Below are 10,311 nucleotides of genomic sequence, written 5' to 3'. Positions count from 1 at the left end.
TTTTCAGTAAGTTTTGAACGCAACTCTTCGACCGCAGTTGTTCGGGTCGCGCCGAATGTCGTTATAAATATCAGCGATTTAAGGTTATTTTGCTCCTGCTGCAGCTGAGCTTCACAATTCTTGTTTTTTATGTGTTGTGATTTAATCTTAGATAATGTGAGGTAATTCGGCTTGGAAACCGAAGCAATAACCTCTCCATAAATTGGCTTAAAACGTCATTTAAAATCGTACTTGTGTTTATTTAAGAATGGGTGCAGCAAGACCACAAGAACATGGATTTAAAGTCTTGATATTTTCTTAAATTTTAGTGCATGCTTTTGTTGTCCTAAATACAAATGTAATGTTTTCGTCATAAGTTTAGTAGATTTGGACAAGCCAATGTTTGTAAAAGTCAAAGGGTTTTCAAACTTGTACATCTAATAATGCTCACCTGGAACTTTTTTTATTTTAAGAAACCTCACCATTAATCTGTGTGTGTGAACATTTATTGCATTCTCTATGCATCTTTCACGATCTTAACGCAACTGTGCAGATTCATGCATTTTCCCCAACTTGTGCCTTTTTTTTTTTTTTTAAATGAATTTTGCCATCGCTCTTGACAGGATCTGCAGATGAAAGTAGGCACAGGATGTTGTCGTGGAATCACAAATGTTTCCTTTGACTGTTGATTGATGTGTACCTGTGTGCACGGGGACAGGTGTTTTTGTTTTGTGCGAGTACTTTTCCATGTTTTCGTCGCTCACCTGCAACAGTATACATACAGGTTTTGTGGTCATTGTGGGGCTGGGGGTCAGCTTGCATCTCTTTCTGTGACGTGACACCATCTTAAAAGCATGCCATTGTTTATGGGAGAAATGTTTAGGGGAGGAGGTGGTAGTGGGACGGGGGCGGGGGGGTGCAAAGCTGCTTCCTGCATAGGGGTTTGCTAACAATGGTCTCTGGTTCAGAAATGTCGGTGTTTCTCTCCCTGATGCTCGACTCTGAGGAGGGAATGTAGGATGTTTGAAAGAATGGCCAAGAAGAAAGGTTTTTTTTGGTGGGGGGGTGGGGGGGATCAGGACAATGGGAGTCCATACGTTGTTACATAATGCTGGACTTGAAGTCTCTGATGGCTCCATGTTAACCTGTTCAAGTAACTTTTTAATATGGCACATCTCCAGTCCCATCCAGAGTCGAACCAGCCTGTCGGTAAATATTTAAAGGCTCCCGTTTGTGTCTGATAAATATTTGACTCTAGAGGCGTCAAATCTGTAGACGGTCCGGTTCCGTAGTCGAAATACAAGTTGTGCTGACTGGCATTTTGTTCGAGGAAGTAACGTGACGGTGCAGAAGTTATATTAATGTTAGGATGATGGTATTCTGTGAAAAAGTCTATGTACCTTCTGTTAATTGGCTTTTCTTCCAACTTATTGAACTCCGCTTCGCCGCCTCCCGTCTGTGCTTAATTTGAGCCGGATCCTGCCAGAACAGGATCCGTGAACTCTTTATTTTGACAGGATGCGTTCCGCTAACCGTTTGCGTGGATCCGGTGAATCTCAGGCTTACTAATAATATAGTTACGAACAAACATGACTGCCGTGAACAGATACAACCTGTATTGGATATGTAAACTGAAAATAATTACGTAAACACTCATTTTAAACACAACAATTACTGGCGTACGATCTGCCTCTTCAAGTAGCATTTCTGCTTCTAGCCTTGAAAAGGTTCAGTTTACAAATTAAGCCCCGCCTTCTGTACTGAGGTGAATCTAACGACGCTCTCCTCTCGTTTCAGATAAAGATAGTGGACGCAGCCACGCTCCGCATACGAGGAGGTGGATGGTTGGGAAAGGCTCCGAGGAGGACCAGCTCAAGTCGAGCGCTTGCACTTCAGCCGAACCTTCGTCCAAACACGGCCTGAAGGACGCCATGTCCCTCGGAAGTTTCCACCTCATGCAGACCCTCAAGAACTCTCCGGCTGCCTTTCGGCGCCACTTCCGCCGCGACCGGACGGAGTCGCTCTCCCACGGCGACCCTCTGTTTAAAGTCAACTACCTGGGCACCGTGAAGATCTTCTCTCTGGATCGAGAGCAGGCGCAGGACGCCATTACGCACCTGCTGGAAGGCGTGGCGAACAAGAAGCCGAGCAAGGATCACGCTCTAGTGGTGCGCCCGCGGTACGTGGAGGTCAAGGAGCTGAGCACCGGTCGGCAGCTGACCAAGACATACCTGCAGGACATCGCGTACTGCGCCGCGGACGCCAACAGGCCCAACGTGTTCCTGTACATCTGCAAGCATCAGGGCCAGCAGCTGCAGTGTCGGGTGTTCTGGTGCAGCCGGGCCGAGCGGGCGAGAGACATGACGGCCTGTCTGGCGGACTCCTTCCAGCGAGCGCTGAGCGACTGGCAGGACGGCTCGGCCACGCTGACGCCGGGCGAAGCAAAACGCACCGAGTCGTCGTCCAACTCGCCGTCCATCGCAAAGAGCTCCACGCTGCCGGTCGGCTTGGGAAAAGGTGAGCTTCCCTCACAGCCGACCAAAGTACTCTCTCTCTTCTGAGTCGCTCGCACTCGAGCTCTCATCACTGACGGTGACTTTCCTCCTCAGTTCGCTGGAAGAGACGTACCTCTGCGTCCCGGAGCCCGTTCAGAGCCCTGCGGAGAGGGTCCGCCTCCGACAGCTGGAGCTGAACTCAGAACAAGGGTCCGCGTTCAACTGACTCCGCCTTCAAGGGCGGAGCTACTACAGATGGCAGGACTCGAGTGAAAATAAGGCCATATTTGGACGTTTCCTGAGCGCGATGACGTAATTGGCGAGGGTTTGGATGTGAGCGTTATCGTCAGAGCGCTTCATCCACGATGAAGATGAGCGGCTGATTGTCCGTGCCTTTTGGTTTTTGAGGGTTCTGAAGCGACAGAAATCTTGATCTGTCGGCGTGACGGGCGGGAAAAGACAATTTTTTTTTTAAAAGGTTTATTTAACTGACAGACTCAACAGGTCGGGATGTTTTTACGTTTTTTTTAAACACCCTGTTTGGTAAAAACTGACGCATCCAATGGACTCCGAGCACTTTTTCTACTCCTGCAATCACAACTCGCCATTGGGAGGTTTGCTGCTATAAAAACGTGCGGCAGGTTTGGCACCTGTCGTAACGAAACCGAACACGATGCAGGAAGGGGCCGTGGAGTCCACGCTGAAATATTTTTCACATTTACGTGGAGAAAGTCCCACAATCATGGCTCCACAGTGGGCACATTGTGTTCTCACGTGGGGCTCCTGTGAGGAATGTGCAGACGTGCACCTGCATTCCAAAACTCTGAAATCGGAGATCAGGAAATTTCTTAAAAAAAAAAAAAAAAAAAAACTCAATTTCTTCATGTCCAGCCATGACTTTGCATTTTGAGCAGCCTCGTCGGTAAAAGCTCCATTTTAAAATTTTATCTTTTATTTATTTATTTTTTTAAAACTTGCCACAGGTGTCCGAACCGATTCAACCTGTTTATACTGTTAGTCGGCTGTAGGTGTTGTGCTGCAGAACGTACCCTCGTGATTTGTGGATTTACAGATACGGTTGAGGATCAGTGGTACGCCCCGAGGCTGCCGTTATAACGTCTCATTTTGTCAAATTAAGCTAATTTTTTTTGGGACAAAAGTGGCACTTTTTTCAGAATATTTTATTTTATTTTTATTTTTTATCCTATCTTACAAAAGGCACAACTTTTTTTTCTCAAAGGGACAACCATACCTGCTTCCACGTGTATTTTTATCAGTGTTGTTTTCGTCATTGTACATATTCATCTAAATATGTATTTTATGGGATATTAAAAGCTTTTCTACATGTCATGTGTGCGTGGACTCATTTGACCAAATATGTAAGCGGTTGTACCTTCAACCCTGATTTATGATTAAAAACGCTCGAGTTTTAAATTTATATTTGGCCTGAAAGTAAACAAGTCCTGCTTTAGACGGGTCGGGGGAGAAGACGGTGGCTGAAGGGTGAAAGGGACTCGAAGAGGTCCTGGGACTTTTTTAGTCTGGCTTTTTTTTTTTTTTTTTTCTCCACAGTTGCTTTTCTAGTTTGTGTGTACTATAAAAACACACATTTCTATCAATATTTGACTCAAAACACTGCAGAAGATGCATAAACAAGTTTTTTACTGTGAACAAAATTCAACAAGAAGCAGAAAAAAATAACAAAATATCTCATTTTAATCTATTTTCTTCTTGTTTTTATGGGTTTCATTAAGCTTCATTTAAAGATTTAGTTCAGATTATTTGAAAGAGGGTTCTGTGCAAAGATGAGCAGTAAATATCTCACTTGTTGCAGATGGCTCAGATCAACCTCCTTTTGGAGAAATTGTTTCCTTCTGATGAGTGACGACCCACCAGCTAGTCTGAACGATGCCAAACTGTGTTGCTGTGATCGTAAAACTCAGTTTTCAAATGTTTTTACAGCGGTTCATATTTTATAAACTTTTGCATTACATTTTAACATTATAGTGCTTCAAAAGCAGGGCTTAAATTGAGCCGGATCCTGCCAGAACAGGATCCGGGAACTCTCTAATTTTGACAGGGTGCGATCCGGTAACCGTTTGCTTGGGTCCAGTAACTCTCAGGCTTACTAATAAAGTTATGAACAAATATGACCGCCTTGAACAAAAAACTTATGTTGGAAATGTAAACTGAAAATAATTACATAAACACTCATTTTAAACACAACAGTCACCTACGAGCTGTTGTGTTTAAAACGAGTGTTTATGTAATTATTTTCAATTCAGTTTATATAAATTGAATTGTAATTAATTACATAAACACTCATTTTAAACACAACAGCCACCTACAAGCTGCCTCTTCAAGTAGCATTTCCACTCCGCCCCTAAAAGAGTGGTGGGTAAGTGCCGAGCTAATCAGGCAAGTCATACCGGGGCAGGAGCCCACAGGCAGCAGCAATGAACAGACGGAGGAGGCGCCTGGAGGTTTCACATGTGGAGTCGGACAACAGGACAATGAATTCAGCGAAGAAGAGTCGGGCTCAGTTCCATCAAGTAAGGAGGGGGTGGGATAGGATGCTTGACAGAAGCGGAATGTTAATAAATGTAGGAAAACATAGATGTTTAACAACACATTAAAATACATCAAAATGCAGGAAATGACATCTACTTTATTCAAAATTTTCTGGGGGAGGACCTCCCCCCCCCCCCTCCCCATTTGTAGGAACCTTCTGTTAACCTGGTTTATTTATTAAACTCGTTTTTTAAGTTGTAATGACAATTTTAGTGATCTTATTCCATTTTAATTTTGCAGTCTTGCCTTCAGTTGGGCTTCTTGTTGCCAACTGTGCTTTCTACCCAATTTACGAAAGGTTAGCTAAAGTAGCATTTGAACCGGTACAAAACATTTGAGTTGTTTTAAGAAGTTCGCAATGGTCCTGACCCATTAGCTCGTCAATCTGGTCAGAATTAAACAATTTCTTCCAACCGAGGCCGTTCAAACAGTTGTCTACAACAGGTAAGATATTAACCACTCACAACCTTTCCACAGATCCTGAACTATTGCTTTGAGGGGACTTCATCTTTAAGTGTCCCGTTTTGTTGGGCTCCTTCGGAGTCGCTGGAACTCTAGCATCGATTGGACGTGGAGTCGCCTCAGAGGTTTCACCTCCTCCACCACTGCAACGAGAAAAACATTCATTCATACCCGACAAACCGCAGCTAAGTGTTGCCAAACGTCACTCGTCGCCTTGGAAATTTAGCGTATTGATTTAAAAAAACCTTTATCGTAGTGCAACTCGTCCCGGTTCCCGTACACCACATACGTCTCCAGGAAGTTGAGGAGCGCTCCCGTGGCGAGGAGGCGTTCTGGCAGGGGAAGGTTTTGGACGTAGCGCATGTCCAAGGCGAAGGGGTTGGAAGGAGAGGGAACGGTGCACAGGGTCACCAGCTCGCTCACGACATCCCAGGTGCGAACATCTGGCGGAAGAAGAAACGCTTTTCTTACAAAAGTCCCGTATTTCACTCGACTTCATCTAATCTGCAACGAGACAGTAATCTACCAGATGGTAATCTACCAGACAGTAATCTACCAGACAGTAATCTACCAGACAGTAATCTACCAGACAGTAATCTACCAGATGGTAATCTACCAGACAGTAATCTACCAGACAGTAATCTACCAGACAGTGATCGCGGTGACACTGCTAAAGAAGAAATACTGAGTATTGTGACAAATCTCGCAGATAAAAGACCAAAAGTCTGGATGGACACGGACATGATGTTTGTAAAGGATATAATGAGTTATGTTATTGAACCATTGACGTGTAATTATCATTTTCAACAGGAAAATTTCCAGAAACTATGAAAATAACAAATAGTTCCTCTTTATAAGAATGGTGAGAAATGTGTGTTCTCTAATTACAGACCAATATCCTTGTTGCCACAGTGTTCAAAAATATTAGAGATATTATTTGTAACCAGATTAGATCGATTCAAAGATAAACAGAATATTTTACGTAATAGTCAATATGGGTTTAGAGCAAACGATTCAACATCAATGGCTCTCATGGAACTAATAGAAGAGATAAATGTTTTTGATCAAAAATAGTATTGTGTTTGCGTTTTTGTTGATTTTAAAAAGACCTTCGACACTATTGACCACACCATTCTCCTTGAAAAACTGAATAAATATGGCATTAGAGGATTAGTGCTACAGTGGGTATCCGGTTATTTGAATAATAGGAGACAGTTTGTACAGGTAAACAATGTAAGATCTGAATTTTGTGTTAATGGATATGGAGTCCCTCAAGGCTCTGTGTTGGGACCAAAGTTGTTTATTTTGTATGTGAATGATCTGGTTGATGTGTCAGGGCTTTTGAAGTGTGTTTTATTTGCAGATGATACCACATTTATTTGTTTGGGTGAAGATATTAAACGGTGGGATGTTAGAGATGATACAGGCAGAATTCGTAAAAATACAAACTTGGTTCCAACTTAGTAAGTTATCATTAAATTTGGAAAAAACAAACTACATGATATTTAGTACTGGTAATAAAAATAAAATGATCTAAGCCTCATTTAAAATTGACAGTATTGATATTCATGGAGTTAATTAAATAAAATTTTAGGGTGTCGTTATTGATGACATGGAAATCTCATGTAAATTACTTAAGAATAAAAATAGCAACATCAATTGCATTACGGAATAAAGTAAAAGAGTTTTTGAATGACAAAGCTTTGTATATATTGTATAATGTAATGATTGTTTCATATGTATTGAAGTTTGGGGAAAAGCATGCAAAACAATTACAAATCCTATTTTAATTTTACAAAAAAGTGCTATAAGAATTATTAGTAGGAAGTGCTATGGTCACCCAACAAATATATTAACTCAGCAGTTGAAATTATTCAAATTTTATGATTTGGTTGAATATTTTATTTTGCAAGTCGTGTATGAAGATAATAAAAAATATTACCCACAAAAGTTCAATTAAAAATTGTTAAAAAAGAGAGTCATTATAACCTTAAAGGGAATGGAGATATTTGTCAAACCTCCATTTAGAACTAATCTGAAGGAGCTGTGTTGTAATTCAGGGATTAAGATTATGGAATTGCCTTGATATCACCATAAAAATTTCTAAAACAATTTATATGTTTAAAAAGATGATTAAGTGAAAATCGTTAGGAAAGTATGATACCATGTGAAAGATGCCTGATGTTTTTTTTTTGTTTTCGCTTTGGGGATTGTTCAAACCTGAGTTGTTTATTTTATTTATTTATTTTAAAATAAGGCGCAGATATTATAAGAATTTTCTTCTTTCTGCACACTTTTCATTCAATGTTTTTATTTTTTAATTTTTGATGTATTTGTTTTGTTTCTGCTGTTTCTTTTAAATGAATGAATAAATAATTACTAATAAACTACAAACATGTCTGAGCTCAGAGGAATTGGTGCGATCATTAATTCCGCCCACAGAAACGGTAGCTCCGCTCTTTGTTTCCGTACTTCGTGTCGGCCAGTCTGTGACGGACTTCAGCTTCATCGGCGTGTCTTTGACCATCGAATCGGTGCCGCCGATGTTGACCAGGCGCTCGTGGTTGGAGCGGATCCAGGCGTAAGGGCGCCCGTACTTCACGTAACCAGCCAATAAAAACAGAGTGCAGTTCACCTCCTGTGGAAGGGGACGCGAGTCTGAGTTAGGATCTGATGGGTTCTGGACCGTGAACTGGTCCTGGTGGTTCCTGGGTGTACTCACAGGTACTGCCATCTCCCTCTCGCTGGGAGAAGCTGGCAGGAGGTGCTCCTCGCCGCTGGGCTCCCTGTCAACACAAATAAGAGATTCAATACTGTGTTTTAAATCAGGGCGAACAATAATTAAAATGCCAGTCTGTTAGCAAAATATCTCACGAGCCAGCAAATGGATTACACTGAAAGCCTCAGAAAGTAATCGTTAGATGCACGACTACAACCGATTAGGTTTTGTAGTCAACTCAATTCAAGATGGCCGCCACAGCTTATCAACTGTAGCAAACACAAAATAGCATATAGCTCGGCAAAATTAGCAGATATTAAGCTGAAACTTGGTGTGGTAGTAGCTGTGAGTCATCCCTATCTCATGTCCTGAGTGCTAAAAGATCACATGAGAGCTTTGTTTAAAACCTTAAAATAGTTGTCGTCTGTCTGTTAGCAAAATATCTCATGAACTACAGGATGGATATAAATAAAACTCTCAGAAACTATTCATTGGATGAACAACTACAACTGATTAACTTTTGTAGTCAACACAATTGAAGATGGCCGCCACAGCTAAATAACCTTAGCAAACACAAAAATGACTATAACTCAGTCATTGTTACAGATATTGAGCTGAGATTTGACGCTGTAGTAGCTGAGAGTCATCCACAGCAGATACTCCAAGGACTAACAGATCGTGCAGAATCCTTGTTTCATATTTTGGACGTTTCAAGGTTAAGGGTGACAATTCTTCAAAGAATGCTCAGTTTTATTTGTATATTTTGACGAACGAAGCTCAGTTTGCGTCAGAGTCTAAATTAAATCAGAGTTCGAGGTAAATCTGTTCTGCTCGTTTCTAAATTGTATTTTTCATGACACACTTGAAACAAAGAAGTATGAGCTGTGCTTCCGTTCGTCTGTATTTTTATGCTGCCAGCTTATTCACAAAGTTTCTTCATTTGGGCTTTAAAGCTGATCTTGTGCAGTTTAGCACAAAACCGAGCGCCACCTACTGCCTGCTTTGACAAACAATATACTGTATAGGGCTCTGTAGGTAATAGTTATGGAAACATGCATGTGTTTGTGTTTTTCTTTCTGCTTTCAGAAAATTTGGTAGAAAATTACACATTCATGTGGAAACTCAGTGCACAAAAAAGCAGAAAACTAGATTTTGTATGACAGCGGGAGGCCTGAGTTTTAGTTCATAATCACTACTAGTGGTTCCCAACACTGGTCCTTGAGGAACGCCGTCCTGCGTGTTTTACTTGTTTCCCTGCTCCAACACACCTGATTCAGTGATGTGATTGCTTCGCCAAGTTCTGCAGAAGCCTGTTAATCACCCATTCATTTAAATCAGGTGTGTCAAAGCAGTGAAACAAAACATGCAGGATGGCGTTCCTCAAGGACCACAGCTGGGAACCACTGTTTTAGACACATCTACTACAGTATTTTAAGCACGCGGTACGCCGATGTCCTCTGTCGCTGAAGGATTTGAGTAGTGAATGTTTGTAGTTTTTGAGCTGAGTGTTTTTGTGGACTAGAACTGAGCAGAGAATGCACATAGTGTTTTTTGGGGTAAGATAGTCAAGTGGTGTAGGAGTTACACTGTGAAGAACAGAAGTAGATGTTTTTTTTCTTGTATGATGGATCATGGCGAGCGGAGAAAACAATTTTATCCACTGCTGAGGGCAATGGCGGAGCCAGAGGGTGGCCAATGGGGGCCTTGGCCGCCATAGCTCAATCTTTGTACATCCAAATTAATTAAGGAAAATATACTTTTAAGCACTTCTGGCCTAAACACAATCAGAATCACTAACTTGTGTTTTAGTATACATTTATTTATTTATTAATACTATTCCGAAATGTCTGTAGCCTTCATGCTCTCCAGGTTGTGCAGCTTCTAGCAGCATATGTTCAAATAGAGCTTTTATCCAATCACATTTCGACCATCGTCTGTTGCTAGGGTCAACGAGATCTGCCTCGAGACCTTCAGAATCAACAGTGCGCTGCTTTTAAGCAGTATAAAAATTAGAAAACATAGTTTCTTCAAATGACTGGAGTGGCTGGTTTACCATTATTGGTGCATTTTGATGTGGTAACTTTG

General features: G+C 41.5%; 2 protein-coding genes across 2 annotated transcripts in view; one reads left to right on the top strand and one right to left on the bottom strand.

Annotated features, from left to right (window-relative positions):
* Window positions 1-1,779: 1,779 nt before the first annotated feature.
* si:dkey-19b23.8 (low density lipoprotein receptor adapter protein 1) lies at window positions 1,780-3,732 on the top strand. Its single transcript, XM_037683692.1, has 2 exons — window positions 1,780-2,496; window positions 2,589-3,732. The coding sequence occupies exons 1-2, from the start codon at window positions 1,821-1,823 to the stop codon at window positions 2,669-2,671; spliced, it is 759 nt and encodes a 252-aa protein (XP_037539620.1). The 5' UTR covers window positions 1,780-1,820; the 3' UTR covers window positions 2,672-3,732.
* Window positions 3,733-5,238: 1,506 nt separating this feature from the next.
* si:dkey-19b23.7 overlaps window positions 5,239-10,311 on the bottom strand; it is an 8,898-nt gene continuing 3,825 nt past the window's right edge. The window contains exons 5-8 of the mRNA XM_037683682.1: window positions 8,230-8,293; window positions 7,980-8,145; window positions 5,753-5,950; window positions 5,239-5,650 (exon numbers count right to left, since the gene is read on the bottom strand). Of these exons, the coding sequence (XP_037539610.1) occupies window positions 5,556-5,650; window positions 5,753-5,950; window positions 7,980-8,145; window positions 8,230-8,293 (523 nt within the window). The 3' untranslated portion in view covers window positions 5,239-5,555. The remainder of the gene's footprint in view (window positions 5,651-5,752; window positions 5,951-7,979; window positions 8,146-8,229; window positions 8,294-10,311) is intronic.

This window comes from Nematolebias whitei, chromosome 1 (assembly GCF_014905685.2).
Source record: "Nematolebias whitei isolate Nwh7 chromosome 1, NemWhi1, whole genome shotgun sequence".
Classification (NCBI taxonomy): domain Eukaryota; kingdom Metazoa; phylum Chordata; class Actinopteri; order Cyprinodontiformes; family Rivulidae; genus Nematolebias; species Nematolebias whitei.
Note: the sequence above shows the minus strand (reverse complement) of the source record. Positions and strands in the feature narration are given on the sequence as shown.

Excerpts from the sequence above, each read along its gene's own strand:
- si:dkey-19b23.8 (XM_037683692.1), top strand. The coding sequence starts at position 1,821 with ATGGTTGGGAAAGGCTCCGAGGAGGACCAGCTCAAGTCGAGCGCTTGC. Across the intron at positions 2,497-2,588 it reads GCCGGTCGGCTTGGGAAAAG|TTCGCTGGAAGAGACGTACC; the intron begins GTGAGCTTCCCT and ends TTTCCTCCTCAG.